The sequence below is a fragment of the Plectropomus leopardus genome, chromosome 14 (assembly GCF_026936395.1).
Source record: "Plectropomus leopardus strain MGB_pleo_1.0 chromosome 14, ASM2693639v1, whole genome shotgun sequence".
In the NCBI taxonomy this organism is placed as follows: domain Eukaryota; kingdom Metazoa; phylum Chordata; class Actinopteri; order Perciformes; family Serranidae; genus Plectropomus; species Plectropomus leopardus.
The window spans coordinates 32,583,927-32,600,979 of NC_142189.1; the positions used below are offsets into that span (position 1 = coordinate 32,583,927).

Below are 17,053 nucleotides of genomic sequence, written 5' to 3' on the forward strand. Positions count from 1 at the left end.
ATGACAAAATTTCACGAAAATATCAAATAGAATATGATGATTAAGTGATGGTATTTTATATCCAAAAGGTCAGTTCTGCTGTGACATCATGATTCTCTGCTTAAACACTTTTCTGGCCATTACTCAGCAACTTAACTCAGGAGCAGAAGCAATGACATTTGGTCAGAACCTGAGTTGGTGACACCCTGAAACTGTGCTGATTGTAGAGATCTTTTGTGTTGACCTGACCAACAAGGTGCAGAGGTAAACCTCAAAACTTTGCAAAAGGAATTTGATTTTGGGAATTTTAGGTGTTACACACCTACACACACATTTTAGGTGTTTATACATGCATCTCAGTTTCCACCAACTGTTCTGAAGATGCTAATAGTTTCACTGTAACTGCAACTGTTTGAGATGATCTTTGTAATTTGTGCTGTTTTTGCGTTGAGCTTATCTCCATAGAAAGGTGCCAAGTTTGTGCCAATTGACGATTCAAATTTGTGCACAGGAGCACCAAAAAGGACAGGCAAGGCTATGTATTACACCCTTTATGGATGCTTTGAAAATTTCACTGTTGACTTTTGTCTTATTTTAGCAGGTTTAGCTGCTGCAAAAGCCACACAATCTTTAGTGAATTTGCCCCTCACACTTGTTTTTATGGTTCACTTATAGCATATATTAACATTCTTTTTAGTCCTTCCTTGTGGTAACTCTATTTTGTGTTTTATATTAGTTGTTTTGGAGTTGTATATTTTGTTTTTGTATTTTTGTTCTGTGTTGTCTGTCTAACTTCTGTTGCTGCCTGTTTCGGCCAGGACAATCTTGAAAAAGAGATTTTTAATCTCAAGGTTTTTCTGGTTAAAGGTTTAATTAAATATGCACACTGTACTACTTTACTAATGCAGCTTCTGATTGGTCACCACTCAGTTCTCATTGATCTCAGTATCTAAAAAACAGTTGCTGTTGTATGAAAGTAAACTCCTCTAAGGCTGCAGTGTGATGCTGATGATCTGGACTCTTTTGTACTCTGCTCATGTGCAGGTGAGCAACTGTAACCTGTACCGTCTGGGGAAGAAAAAGGGACTCCCCAGCAGGATGGTGGTGTCCATATTCGACCCCCCTGTTAACTGGCTGCCTCCTGGCTACGTGGTCAACCAAGACAAGAGCGGCACTGACAAACTGGATTCAGAGGAGGTCAGTGCACTTCCTGCTTCTCTCTGTCTTTACACTGCTAGCTGTGTACACCTGCGTCTGCAGAGAGCTGAATTAGGGTTTAGCAGGGGGTATGTTTAAGGGTCAGTCCTGAGACTTTGAAAATGATGGCACTAAGAGACGGGCCATTCACAGTGTGTAGTATATTTTGTTAATTCCTTGATGCACTCATGTCTGCTGTGGATGTTGTCAGTGTTATGACAATGTCAGGCCACTAGAGGGCAGGCTTCCCCCTAGTCTGGCAACACACCTCTTTGTGTTATGGTTTGAAGTCCCAGCGCGTTCGACTCCAGTTTCTACTTTATATAAACTGTAATTAATGTAATAATAAGAAAAATAATAGCTATATTTATATAGCACCTTTAAGAAGCAATGTTTACAACGTGCTTTAACAGACAAAGCCAAGGCTGGAACTCAGGGAATAATAAACATCAATAATCAGGCCAAACAGAGTTAAGTCTAGAAAAGTCAAACAAAAAGGTAAGAGCAAAATGTGAATACAAAAGGAACACAAGAATAAAGCAAATGAAGGAATAAAAGTCATAAAACAGGCAGATCTCAAAAGGCATTTAAAGTACTGAATAAATGATGTTTTAGAAAGAATAAGAATAAAGGTGATAAAAATAATATGAAAAATAATATAAGAAGACAACATAACAGCAGTGGGGACAAAACAAAGATAAGAAGATAAAAACAGATGAGTAGGAGGTAGATGAACATGCAAATAAATTAAAACATGAAAAGGTATAAGAACAGGACATAGGGATAAGGTAAGGACAAATAGAGGGAGCTGCAAAATGAATAAAGGAAGAGAGATTAAAAAAATAATAAATTAATAAAAGTGACAGCACACAAAAACAATTTGTAAAATTGGGTTTTAAGAAGTGATTTAAATGATGTCACTGATTCTGGGAGCCTAATCTCCTCAGGCAGGTTGTTCCAAAGTCCTGATGGCAAAAGCACAGTCACCTAAGTAAAAGTAAAAAAAAAAAAAAGATGTGTTCCTACACTGAGATAATGATAATATCTTTATGCAGCACAGTTTCAGGTGAAGAAGCTGCCAACTTATCAAGTTAATCATAACCCAGTCTTGTAATACAGCATTGCATACACAGTCAGTGACTTACAAAGTGCAGGAATTAATGTTTTTACGAACAAATTAATGTTCCCCAAAGGGTCACAATAACATGAACAACACCTGTAGAGTTGATGTGATGGTAGATACCATGAGATATTTTGACATACAGTCAGTAGTATCACAGCAATCATTTCAGACTCTTTGGATCTGTGGGAGCATCGAGCCAGTGGGGGTAAGGCTGAAGGAAGACCGTGGCTCAGGAGATAGAGCAGCTGTCCATTAATCAGAATATCAGTGGTTCGATCCCCAGCTCCTCCAGTCCCCGTTTTGAAGTATTCTTGGGCAAGACACTGAACCCCACATTGCTCCTGATGACTGTGCCTCTCTGAGCAGCAGAGTCAGTGTAGTCAGTGTAATGGGTGCAGCTAACAACTTTTATCATTAATGATTTATCTGCGATTCGTTATTTAATCATTGTGCAGTAAGTGTCAAGAAAATTGAAAAAGGTGGAAAAAAATTCCAAAAGCTTCCAAGACATCAGTGTCTTATAGTGTGATCAAAAGTCCAAACAATGGGGTGCCTGGTGGCTCAGTGGATAGAGCAGGCGCTCCATGTATAGAGGCTTCGACTCCGGCCTCAGCCCTATATGTCATTCCTTCTCTCTCTCTCTCTCTCCATTTCACACTTGTACTGTCCTATCGATCGGCAAAAACGCCCAAAAAAAATCTTTAAAAAAAAAAGTCCAAACAATAATCAGCTTACACTCATAGAAAACACAAACAAGCAGTTGAGCTTATAGAAGTTGATGTTACAATCCCCTAAAATAATCAGCACTTGAGATGTTTTAAGTGGGCAGAGGTAATCATTAGGGTCATTCCCCTGAGGGAAGAGAGGAGACCAGAGCAAGGAAAACCAAACTGAAGCCGATAAACTATCTAGGTAGTATTTAGGGATCTGATCTGACTTCTCCGATCAGAACGGTGTGTACATGTTACACGTGTTACACGTGTTACACGTGTTATGCATGTTATACGTTACGTGGGAGCGGCTTCGTTTGAGGGATTTCTGGGAGGTGATGGTCCACGATTTCACAGAGGAACTGTGGATTCAAAACTTTCAGATGATCCACTCAACTTTTGAAGAGTTATGTGATGCAATAACAGCTCTTGTAGCTCCTCCTGCATCATGAGGGAGCCAGTTCCTACTGACAAGCACATAGCCATAGCATCATGTGAGCTAGAAAAGCCAAAAAGTGTTTCCATTGCAGCATTGAAATACCACCTCATGCAAGTGTGAGTGTTTTTGTGATAAATGGGATTTTTTTCAAAATTGACATGTTTCCATTTGGCATATTTTATATTCGCAATTTCAATTTAGAATGGAATGGAATGAAAACCCACCTTATAACACCTGAAAATAACTCTTTAGGTCAGTTGTTAATCATAACTCCCTCTTTGAAATTTGCTTTTTCCTTGAACTCTGCTTTCCTCGTATGCATATCTTCCAGGCCAAAGATGAGCTCCTGGCCAATGGGCAGTCTGGAAATGACTACGATGAAGACGACGACGAGGGTGAGGAGGTGGACGAGGACGGTGAGCTGTTGTTGAAGGACGAGCCAAAGGATGAAGTGAACATGGAGGACGATCTGGAGTATTACAAGGAGCACATCAAGTTCATCGACAACATGCTGTTGGGCTCCGGTGCGTTCGGTAAGAAGATCTCCTTGAGCGGATTCCCTCCCTCTCTCACCCCGACCCCAGGCTCCTCCCCCGCCATGGAGTCTCCATACGAGTGGAAGGCCCCCAAGAAGCCCCTCCACCCCACCACAGCTCACTACCACTCAGAGCCGGTACCCAGCGGGCCCTCCGCCGAGGAGTTTGACTACAGCTCGTGGGACGCCATGTGCTACCTGGATCCCAGTAAAGCCGGAGAGGAGGACGACTTTGTGGTGGGGTTTTGGAATCCATCGGAGGAAAATTGCGGCGCCGAGCTCGGCAAGCAGTCAATATCCTACGACCTACACACAGAGCAGTGCATCGCCGACAAGAGCATCGCTGACTGCGTGGAGGCTCTGCTGGGCTGCTACCTGACCAGCTGTGGAGAGAGAGCTGCCCAGATGTTCCTCTGCTCACTGGGCCTCAAGGTGAGTATGGACCTCCCACACTGTTCTGTCTCAGTACTGCATGATTCAGCACCATATACAGACAAGTGGCAAATTCAAAGAGATAAAGGGGATGTCACAAGTGTGGCCCCGGGGATATGCAGGTATTCAGAGTTGTTTCTGATGCCTGCAGGTGTTGCCGTTGGAGAGAGGGGCCCTGACAGGAGTGGTGGTGCAGAGCTGTCAGAGCACAGCCATCGACCTGTGCTACGGCTGGCTCAAGATCCCGCCCCGCTGCTTGCTGGACCATCCTGACGCAGAGCGAACTCTCAACCACCTCATCTCCGGCTTCGAGAACTTTGAAAGAAAGATCAACTACACCTTTCAGAACAAGGCTTACCTCCTGCAAGCCTTCACCCATGCTTCCTACCATTACAACACCATTACAGGTCAGACTGCACCTCAAAGCAGCAGGGTGGTTTTTCACTGTGTGCTGTACAGAGCAGGCTGTTTCAGGTGTCACTTACACAACAGTTCAAAACATTGTGTTTGGAAATCAGAGATATCATTTGGGTCAAAACAATATTTTTTTAATGATATTTTTTTGAAGATTAAATGGAATATGACTGATGTTGGCAAATATTGGAAGTGGGTAAATTGGTTCCACTGGAATTGGTCAATGCATGTTGTTCCCAACGTTGGAACGACAGGTGGCTCCATTGATGAGACAGTGGATTGACATGTAAGGGACAGTGTTCATTGGGCGGGTCATCTTACAAAATATTATTTATATGTGTATATGTATGCATATATATATATATATATATACACACACACACACACACACACACACACACACACACACACACACACACAAAAGCTATTTTTTCTGAAGTTCTTTAAAGCTTGTGCTGCTGCAGTTAACTTCTGGTTGGACAGCACTACAGATGTTTCATGGCAACTCATTCACACATTACTGAAGTGTGTAACAACAAAGACACTAATTCACTTTAAATTTTGCAATGACATTTAGTGAATAAGCTGTTTGAAACTAGATAGAAGTTACCAAGAACTTAGAGAGGACTTTACACACAGATCTTGTAATGGATTTATAAATAACGGTTGCAAATACGGATAATTGCAAGGCCAATTTTCACTCTCATTTTATCCCTGGTGTGATTTTCACTTCTGACATGGAAAAGTAGGGAATTCAGTTTTATTGATTTTCAGGTCTGGTTAGGTATGAAAAGAGTGTGAGGGAGAACATGGCGAGAGTATTTTTGTTTCCAAACTATTGCCCCAATCTTATGTTCTATAATAAATAAAATTCGAGTTTCTAAAAAGAAATTGATCCCACAGGCAGAGTGCTTTTCATGGCATTTGGAGCAGGCAGCCAAAATGTTTACCACTGTGTGAGAGAGTGCTGCCAGAGCAAGCTTCATGTATTGAAAGCCAGGCAAGATATATGGTGTGTGAACACACACACACACACACACACACACACACACTCCTACACACAGCTGCCGCAAGCCTGTCTGTACGTCACAGCTCTGCTCCAAGTGCCTTCTAACTGAACCAAATCCATTTTTGCCTTTAATTGATAGGAGAGTTGTTGAGCATGAGAGAGACAGAGACAGAGACAGAGACATGCAGCAGAGGGCTAAGGTTGGAATTGAACCCGCAGCTGTTCCAGCGAGGACACAGAGTCTGTACATTGAGCACCCACTTTATCCGAAAAAGTCAGGCTTTCTAACATGGGATTCTGTTGGAGCCAGCCTCAAGTGGCCATTCAAGTAACTGCAATGATGAACTGAGCAGTGTACATATATTTATTTCCCACTCCTAATGATCTGGTCTAGCTCCAGAAATACAACATCAGTAAGTGGCAGCAGAATTGGATTTCTTTAATAAAACATGGAAAGAGAGCAATGAGCAACCACACAAAGAGGTAAAAATAAAAAGAATACCCAAAGTTTTTGTTCTTTAAAATAATTCTATTTTTTTTTTGATAATATTTAATAATCCCTGCCTAATTTTCATACCATTTTCTTCTCACTTTTTACTAAAGTTTTGCAATTTGCTAGACATTTCTGGCCAAGTTGCTCATTGCTTTTTTCCTTCGTATTTTTGAAAGAAATGAAACCAATTTTCTCAGGTTTCAGAGGTTTAAATGTTTGTGAAAGGTGTCTGAATCAAAACTGATGTCGATCCAGGTGTTAAAGGGTTAATCATGGTGGGCTGCCACAGATGAATGAATGTTAGGGAAAAACTTCATATTATCCATTGCAAGTTGGTGCTTGATATGCCGTGCAAATACTGATTCCACCTCAGCACGTGTCTGACTGTTGTTTGTTGTCTCTGCAGATTGTTACCAGCGGCTGGAGTTCCTTGGTGATGCAATTCTAGACTACCTCATAACAAAGCACCTTTATGAAGACCCTCGGCAGCACTCTCCCGGCGTGCTGACCGACCTGCGCTCAGCACTCGTCAACAACACCATCTTTGCCTCTCTGGCTGTCAAGTACGACTACCACAAGTACTTCAAGGCCATCTCGCCCGAGCTTTTCCACGTCATCGACGACTTTGTGCAGTTTCAGCTAGAGAAGAACGAGATGCAAGGCATGGACTCTGAGGTGAGTCCTGTCCCTGCCACAAACACAGCGAGCATCAGGACTGAACAACAAAGCCCTGTAGCAAGAAACCTAATCTTTGCTGTGATTGTTTTTTCCCCCCATAAAATAATAGTCAGCATTCACAAAGATCTGCCTGAATAAGAGGGCTGTCAGCTTGTATGAATCTGTTTCATATTCCAAAGATTTCAGCACTGAGGAGAACATGCAGTTGGCTTTAATTTGCCTGGAAAGGGTTATCATGGCACCAGATCTCCTCTCTTTCTACTGGAGAGGTACTCGAATGCCTCAGGACAGCAGGCACATACACAGACACACTGCAAATACAACACAAAGAAACACAGAGTAACAATAACACCATGAAGCTGCCAATGTAGCATGCTTTAAACTGTTACATGTAGTGGAGTAATGAAAAAATGATTTTCATTTGAATAAATGTCTGTTAAAGCAACATTATGTAGCTTTTCCACCCAAAAATAGCAGTTTCAAGGTTGATCTAATAGAGCACTAACTGTCAACAGAGAGAATGGCGTCCATCCCACTATATCAGAGCGCCCCCGTCGCCTGCTTTCAGCAACATGTAACTTGGCCAGCGGAGTGCAGTTCTCTGGCAAGCAGTGCATACAGCGCTACGGCACACACCAGCCTTAAGCTAAAAAGATCTTGTGAACAGTAAAGAAAGTTTGGTAACAGTTTCTATGGAGACCATTTTTATAATGCCTTATGAAGGCATTTATAGTGAATTATAATACATTCATAATGCTTCATGACTACACTCCCACTACACACTTACTGATGCACTATATCAACAGTAATAAACCATTATAGATGTAACTTATAATGATTTCACAGTGGTTAGCAAGCTACCTAGCTACAGCATATAGCATACTCACTGCAGATTTTTAGGTCAGCAACAGTTTCTGTCCACTTTTTTTCCTTTTTGAAGCTAACAGTGTTGCAAATAGTGACTCTGAAAGTTCTCCAGTCTTTGCAAAATCTAATTCTGTGACTAAAAACTCTCCGACTTCTGACACGTTGTCTTTAGATGTCAGACTTCAGTCTTTTAGATGTATTTTCATGATTAGGCTTAACACCAAGAATGAAACATTATGATGAAGCATGAATTGTTATAAATGCACTCATATGTGCCTCACTTTACTTAACACATACAATGATAACTCATGATTCCTTTCTGGACTGTTATAGCACATTATGAGTACTACTACTACAGTAAATTGTTGTGTGTGTATAGATGAGTATAGGTGTTAATAATGCATCACAAGCCCCATAAGTCAACCTTGTTTGTTTGTTTTTTTTTGTAACCAGCTGCGACGCTCTGAAGAAGATGAGGAGAAGGAGGAGGACATCGAGGTCCCTAAGGCCATGGGGGACATCTTTGAGTCTTTAGCCGGAGCAATCTACATGGACAGCAGGATGTCATTGGAGACAGTGTGGCAAGTGTATTATCCAATGATGAGGCCACTCATAGGTGAGGAGCAGTAAAAGCACATTCTATCAATTTACTTTTCAGCCATCATAGTAGCTCATTCAGGTCAGCAAACATTCAGGACTATAACCAGCTCTGTTGATGAATTGAAAGTGATGATGTTTTGTTTTTTTACCTCAAACTCCATCCCCTCTGCAGAGAAATTCTCTGCCAATGTGCCACGCTCTCCTGTGAGGGAGCTGCTCGAGATGGAACCAGAAACTGCCAAGTTCAGGTAGGAGATCAGCAGGAAGCTTCATTCAAAGGCTGCTTCTGCTGTGACATGTATCATATGAAAGAGGTTTATGTCGGTTTTCTCTTTCCTGACCTGGACAGTATTCATTCTAACAACACAATTTAAAGGACAGGCCAATCGGAATGGACTTAACTCAGGGGTTAATACCATTGAAGTTCAAAAGTAATTACGGGTGCATGTATAAATATATATATTTTTTAAATTAACAATTTGAACATTAAATATCTCGTCTCTATACTGTGTTCAATTGAATATAGATCTAACAGGATTTTTAAAACATTGCATTCTGTTTTTATTTACATTTTACGCAGCCTCTCAGCTTTTTTGGCAATGGGTTTATACCTTACAGTGAATTTATCAAGACAACAGATACATTTGGAGGAAGCGTTTAAAGAATTTGCATGATATGTGGAACAGGAGGAACTGTCTCTGATATCAGCCTGTTTCAATCTTCTGTTAGGGAACATACGGAATTTTCTATATGAAACCCTCTTATTTTCTTCTATGTGCAGCCCTGCAGAGAGAACGTATGACGGGAAGGTCCGGGTGACAGTAGAGGTCGTCGGGAAGGGCAAGTTCAAAGGAGTGGGCCGCAGCTACCGGATCGCCAAGTCGGCGGCGGCGAGACGAGCTCTGCGCAGCCTCAAAGCCAATCAACCTCAGGTCCAAAACAACTGAGCTCCTCCTCCGAGCTCTCAGCATTAGCACCTAAGCTATTGACGATAACGGAGAAAAAAAAAAGCGACATCAGATTTCCAACACAGCGCAACGCTAGCCCTGCATCTTCAGGCTGCGGCGGCACAACCAAGGCAGCCAGGGAACACTGTGTGGAGACGCAACAAAAGAAGCAGACTGATCTGTCAACAGATTTCACTTTTTTTTTTTTTTTTTGCGCAAACACAATCTTTGCTTTCCCTCTCTGCTTTGTGTAATCACATGAGTGCTTTATTAACGTTTAGCAAAGTGTTTAAAAAAGAAAAAAAAAAGGTCAGGTTGCAATGTCTATTCCTCACCGTTTTTTTTTTTTGTTAACCTCTGTCAATGAGATGAGGCTTATGCTTATTGTGTAGTATTAGATTGTACATAGTTCAATCAAAGGTGTAAATCAAAGTATGTAGGAAGAAAAAAAAAAACAACAAAAAACGCTAAACTCCTCAGCCTGTGCACTAGTGCCAGTCAGTTTTAAAGCGGTTTTGAAAACGCTAATGGCAGACCTGGCTAACAGATACCACTGGAGCAAACACCTGGTGGCACTTCTGTCTGAAATCTGTCTTGAAATGGTATTCTTAATCATTTTTGCACTTATTCCATTAGGGTCTGTTACTTTGAGAATTGTGTGGTCACATTGACACCAAAATCATATACGTAGCAAAGTATATAAATATATATAAAAAATAATAAGATACATGAATGATATTCTTGGCCTTGGATGCTAAGGCTCACCCTCATATCCTGCAAAACGGATAGGAATTTCAACATTCCCAGTTACTGTAATTTAAAGTAGTTTTTAACCGCACTTGAGGTTGCATGTTCTTGTAGCTTATGTATAAACCATGACAACTGGATTGCTTCTATAAATGTTCTAAATCTATGGGTATATCTAGAGCGTGTGAGAGCGAGATTCGACGTTAATGGCATTATCTTGACGATTTGGTTTAACATGTTTTGATACCAAGAATGGATGGAATTAGTCATTCTTGCGCACTAAATGTCTTTCCAAAGGAGCGAATCATCCAGTTTTGATATAAGAAGAGAAAGACATATCACAGGTTCAATATGCTGCAGACTTTTCTACATTGGATACTCGTGTAAGACACAGAATCTTTTCAAATACAGTCTTTGTGAAAAAGGCCAATTCATTTCAACACACTAGTGTTCTTCACATCCCGTACCTACCAAAGCTATAACAGATGTGACACTATGAGGTTGAAGTCGATTCCTAGGGATAAGGATACCAGCCTTTTTTTTTTGTGGTTTCGATAAATTTTGCTTCTCGCTAAATGTCCTTTTTTTCTCATCAATAAGCCCTTTTTCACTTGAATACCTCAGTTAATTGCATGCATTTTCTTGTCTTTATTTTTTTTTTTCTTTTTTTGTTTGGTGCTATGTTTTTTGTATTAAGCTTGAATTTCTCATCTTTTTTGCACTGTAACTATAATACCTCTTTATTTGACCTTTTTTGGAATGATTGGAAATCTGTTTGATTCAGTTGTCCCGTTTTGTCAGCCATCACGCTGCAGAGGAGAGCTGCGTTGTCGTCTCTTCCCCCTCCCATAATACTCTTGAGGTTGACACTGGGGGGCAGGAAATGTATTCTCTGCACATAACTTCTTTTTCCTCATTCACTAGGTATTTCATTAGTTGAGAATCTGTTTTTGAATTTTTGGTTTTAAGCAAACAGAGGAATGATTGATCAGATGGGTAAAGGCTTGTAGAGGTAATCAGATTGCACTCTTAAACTTTTCTGACATTTACTCCAAAATTTAAAGGGGAGTATACTTGACTTATTTCTTTAAAAGGGTTGGACAAGACATGTACCTGTGTGGTTTGTAAACTGTGTTAATATAGCTATCTGAAATCAGATTCACAGTCATGTAATCCCACCCACAGGTGCTTCTACCTCAACACACAGTGCACTCAGTGTTCATTTGTGGACAAAACTGCAATTCAATTCAGTAACTCTCGGACGGTGACATACTGTATTCTTTTTACTGTGATAACTCTATTGTCTATGTCACATTCAGTGAGTCGACATTCCCTCACAGTGATTTGCGTTTCATGTCTTGAATAGAAACAAAACTCAGTGCCTTCTCTGAGGGAGATCAGTGTCAGCTTAAAATAGATTTTAATTAGTTGAATTCAAATTTGAGTTAACGGTTTGAGCCAGAGATCGCAGGAGTAGAGATCTTTTCTGCCTCATACAGTCCCTCCAGGATTTCAAGGGCTGACTTGTGATTGTTGCGGCCTGAAATGTCTGATCTCACGGCAGCTTTTCTTAAAAACCGCAATATATTTTGCGGTTTAAATGCGCATTTTGTAATGAAATTGCGGGGTACAGGAAATATGAGCCGTGTGCCGCTAACAGTTAGCCTTGTCAATTTGTGTCTGTGACTCCAGGCACAGAAGTTATTCCTGCAGCAGTGGTCTTACGATAAACAGAGAGAGAGAGAGAGAGGCTTAGCGAATCAATACACTGTGCGCAGTTCTGCCATGAAATAAGAAGCTGTAAATAGTCAAATTTGAAGAAAAGTTAGAGTATGCACAGAAATCACAGGGATTGGCTTAATTTTAGTTAATTTTTGCGATTGCAACATTTTGAAATCCTGGAGGGACAAATAAGTCTACACTTTGGGACCCATGAAACAAAGACTTGAACTGAACTGACCCAACAGCAGTTGAACCCTCAACATTTGGCACAAGGTCCAAAAAAGTAGCAATGAAAGAGTCTCATGCTTTATCCAAAGCTGGATTATCAACCCAACAAAGCAACAAATGCCTGCCTAAAGGCCCCAGAGACTCCTGGTTCTCTATGTGGTATCCATAAACATAACACCAACTAAAGTGATGGTGGCCACCTGCGTTATTACTCAGGACCCCGTGTTGTAGAGGTGGTCTGAGTCAAGTTTTATGGCCTCCAACATTTCAGCTAAAAGTGTGCATTTTCCTAAATAAGGGTGTCTAAAGAAGTCACCACAGACTGAATAATAATTGATTGATTCATTACGAACAGAATGAAAGGAAAGGAGGTCAGTCCGGGTCCCATAAAGGCTTAATCCGGTCGTGATGGTGCCTCCAGTTGGTTTGAAGCAGGCAGTTTATCCAGCTCCCAGATTTGTGAATAAATTACTTCCATTGGCTTGGTTGACTTCAGCATTGCTGCAGGGTTGACAGTTATCATTTGCTCATTATATATTTTGGCATGATGAAGACAAAGTCAAGCTGATTAGAGACTGTTCTCAGTTCCTGTTGGGTCCACAACCTTCGGCTAGAACCAGAATAGATTGGCAAGTTTAACCTGAGAGCCACTTAGGGTCAGGGACTTGGGCTTCTCGTTAAAAGGCCAAGTATGGATGAGAACAAAATGTCAGCTAACAAGTACAGCTACAAACTGCCACTTTTAGATTTAGCCTTTATTTGTTTCCTCTTTGGCTTGATATGGTTAAAAAAATGTGATGTTAATACCAATACGTTTAAAGTCATACTGATATCAATGGAGCACTTCACTGACCTAGAAAACCCAGTTAAAAAAAAAATAATTATCCAGTCGAATGATACCTGCATTTGATGGTTTTTGCACCAGGGGTCTGATCCTGGACTGTCCTGACTCTACACTGGATCAGCAAACTTTCTGTTGCTGCCATTGCCGGAGCTGCTCTCATTTAAAGTATTAGTATAACTTTAAGGGTACTGGTATTTGTACAAGTATCGCATTTAAAACAGTACCCAGCCCTACTGGAGAAGTGACAATGCTACTTGATACTGGGTTGTTTCAATATCCGGTCCAAGTGTTCTCAACATCCCTCAATCAGTACGTTTGCATTCACAGTTTAGTGGACTACAGTCCTTGTCCCAGTATACAAGCACTTGGGTAGAATCACTTTAACAGAAGTACATTCAAAGCCATTACAGAAGGTGGAGATATGCCCCTTTCAGCTGGTTGCTGTTGGACCGTCTTCTGGGTTGACCTGTTATCAGACAAGTTAGCAAGTGGCAAACAGGATACATGTAGAACAGTGTAAACATGGATACATTGTCAGCGCTGTACATTTTGTATGTACTCAATGTTTTACTTGGTACCTTTGTCTTGCATTGTTAACTTGCTTTCTTCTTTTGTTTTTGACGGCTTTCTACCACAAATTTATACCGTTTAATTGAGCCCAGTGCTGGGACTATGCAGCATGTGCAGAATGCCTAGGTCAGTTCAGGTCCGGTTGAGTTGTATACATGAAAGAGTAAATCGACCCCCTACTGCATTATCTAGGTGTTAGCCTTACTTTGAGAAATTCGCTGTCATACAGTTTCAGTCAGACTAACATGGACATGTATTTTAAAAGTTCAGTTTTAGTTGGACTGACACACTATTTTGACTTTTTCCAACGTCATGGAAACATTACAGCTCAGAGTTCATGATGTTCACTTTGAATTTGTTGAATGGGTTCATGTTAAAGAAAAGCATCCATGTAAATCTACTCTTTTTGGGGACTTTTTTCGTCTGCCTGCAGCTGAACTTCTCCTCCGATCTCTCGTTAGGTGCCATACTTTTTTATATTTTGGGTCTGATAGTTAATTTGGGGAATTCTAAAGTGTGAATTGATGAAATCCCTCAGCTCAAATCAATGTGAACTAAGTTATATCATGAAACTTTCGCACATCTTTCTACAATCGGTTAATTTAAAAAGAGTGCAATTTGTCATTATTTCTCAAGTCTACCGATGTACAGGAAACCATTTAATGTGGGATGTGCATTTAAGATTTCCCCGTTAGAGAGATGTTGTCAGATTTGGAGTCACACACCTTCCAACACCTGTCTGTAGTGCACACACACAGACACACACACACACAGCCATTAGTACTTTTCCACCCATTCAACCCGCTACTTGTGTCCAGGGGGATGAGGGAGGGGGGATTATTAAAAAAAAGAATGTGAAATTACTCATACAGTGCCACACCCACTCTTTTTTTGTCTGTGACTGATGAAATAAGGATCACAGTTAATCTTCTCAACATCCAACAGCCTTGTATTTTTTTTCTTTTTTTTTTTAAATCAAGGACGGAGGTGTGTGTGGTAGTGCTGAAATTGAGGTAGTCCTGCGTTCTTCAGAGCAGACTATGTTTTTTCGTACTGGCAATTTGTTTTTCTTTTCTTTTTGTACATGTAGCACAATTGAGCATTGCACTTGGGCGCCATACTTTACCTCATGTCAGAGTGTGAAAGGGAGTGAACGATGGAGGAGATAAAAAAAAGAAGTGTATATATGATGCCGTATTGTTAAAGAGGACTAACTTGTGGTTCAGGCTTTGCTGCTGTTTCAATTGCTGGTATAACGAACCTATTTAAAAAAGAATAAAGGGCTACGGGAGGGGAGAGTTAATGTGCCTGCATGTTATCATCTGACTAATACACTGTAAAAAGAATCTGCAATTTGGGGCTAAAATGTCTGGACGCCACTTACAGACGTCTTGCCTTAAACAGCTTTTTGGAAACAAGCTGTTAGTCAAACTAGCACGTCCAATCATGACTTGAATGATGAACTGACACTCTTGGTTTAATTCTCCTCTAACTACCTTGATATGGACATGTCATTAGAGCGATTCTCCCAAGCCTCTTTTCTCCTCCGAGACAAACCTCCCCCAGCCCTTTATCACGAACTTGAAGGAAAAATCCACTCAAACTGGCTTCTGTACTTTGGGATAAATCATTGCTATAATGATATGTCATCACATGTTGCAGAAGTGTTCACACTTGCTTTTAACAAGCCTAGCCTACTACGACACCAGTTTGTGAATTCCTTTAAACTGGGGCTGTCACTTTTATTTGAAAAAAAAAAAGTTACTCTTCTGATTTGGAACTGTAACTGAAGCATTTATTTGCTATGTATTCAAATTTAAAAATTTAATTGTGTAATTGTAACAGGGCATGCCTTGTACTTGTACATTTGCGTTTTTGGACTGCTCTTTAGTCTGTCGTGTTTTTGTAAAGTATAAAATACGTTTGGAGGATTCTCTTTGGAAGAACCTTTTAAAAACTCAGACACCTGAAACATGACAAAGGACCCTGATCAGATAGTGTTCACTCTTCAACAGTAAAATGCTTGTCTAAAAAGTTTCACCTACAAATTGAATTGAAATTACACTCCACCTACTGGATGGTGGTCAGTCATTTGGAAAAAATGACATTAGGCTGATTCATAGTAACACAAAATCCTGATCTTTCCAGCGTGACAAAGGTCTCTTCTGTTAGGTTATACAACAATCAGCCACAATATTGAAAGTACTAACAGGTTAAGTGATAGATTCTTCTGACTTGTGCTGGGAAACTTTTGGTCCTGGCATCACCCATGCAAGTGCACCCTCTCATGGAAACAGCACTACCTAGTGGCAGTGGCTCCTCCAGCAGGACAGTGCACTATGCCACACTGCAAAAACTATTCAGGAATTGCCCAAGTAAAGTGACAGAGAGTTTAAGGCATTGCTCTGGCCTTCAAAGTCCCTAGATTCCAATCCAGTTGAGCATCTGTAGAATGTGCCAGAACCCCAGGTTTGATCCACGGTGCCTCATTGGATTTAACTTGTCTCTGACCTGCCAAGGCAAGGACAAAGGACATCTTGAGGAGTTGTGTGATGTGTGGCACAAGGGTTTTGGCGACAGATCCTTTGAGTTCTTCGGGTTGCAAGGTGGGGTACAGGCATGCCTCTGACATACTCTATTGATTTGGGATCTGGGGAATTTGGAGACCGGACAAACTTTGAGTTCTTGATCACATTTGCCTGGCCATTCTTTGGCATTTTTTACGGTGCATTGTTGCATGGTGGGTGCCGTCATTGGGTATTGTCTGTGCCATTGGGGGGTGTACTTGGTCAAGTGGCATTCAAACGAATGCCAGAACTCAAGGTTTCCAACAGTAGTCTTGTTTACAGGTGGATTTTTCCTTGAAGGTTTTTATTGTGATCAATCTTAACAGAAAACTGAAATGCCTTTGATAAACAATGAAAGTGGGGAGACAAGATATTGGTCTCACAAAGCCAGCATAGAGCACCGACAGTGACTGTTTGGGGGACGGTGGATGGGGTGTGTGGGGGTGTGGGGGGGAGCGTGGTCACTGAGCAGCAGAACACCAGCAGAGTGGAGCTGAACGGACGGAGCGATGAACTGTTATCAGTATGGGGAATTATGGGCCATCACAACCTGCAGCAAATGTTTAAGGGACATTGGAATAGAAATTGAACTCCTCACTCATACTGTATACCGTGCTGCAGTGGTTTGCGGTCTGCACCTTATGGATCACAAATACCTTTAATTTTGTTTTTTGGGATTTTTTTTTCTTTTTCTTTTTTTTTATAATTGTAGCCCAGTATATCTACAATAAAAGTAATGGTATGGTCATTCACCTGGGGTCCTGTTGGGGTTATTCAGTGTTTTGCATCTACTGTGTGCAGTGTCTCAGCAACTGGCAATGTTTTAATGTAATCTGCTCAAATATGGGGACTCATGTTCCCTAGACCATGAAGGTGACAGTTGATGACTCCCTCATCCTTTGTTCAATGCCACTATCGGGCCCAGAGCTTTTTGAACATATTTTTATACCCC

General features: G+C 40.9%; 1 protein-coding gene across 1 annotated transcript in view; it reads left to right on the forward strand.

Moving 5' to 3' along the window:
* Window positions 1-16,853, forward strand: part of dicer1 (dicer 1, ribonuclease type III) — a 48,994-nt gene extending 32,141 nt beyond the window's left edge. The window contains exons 24-30 of the mRNA XM_042500226.2: window positions 1,024-1,176; window positions 3,780-4,415; window positions 4,567-4,822; window positions 6,738-7,006; window positions 8,330-8,492; window positions 8,649-8,724; window positions 9,258-16,853. Coding sequence (XP_042356160.2) covers window positions 1,024-1,176; window positions 3,780-4,415; window positions 4,567-4,822; window positions 6,738-7,006; window positions 8,330-8,492; window positions 8,649-8,724; window positions 9,258-9,423 — 1,719 coding nt within the window. The 3' untranslated portion in view covers window positions 9,424-16,853. The remainder of the gene's footprint in view (window positions 1-1,023; window positions 1,177-3,779; window positions 4,416-4,566; window positions 4,823-6,737; window positions 7,007-8,329; window positions 8,493-8,648; window positions 8,725-9,257) is intronic.
* The last annotated feature ends 200 nt before the right edge of the window (window positions 16,854-17,053 follow it).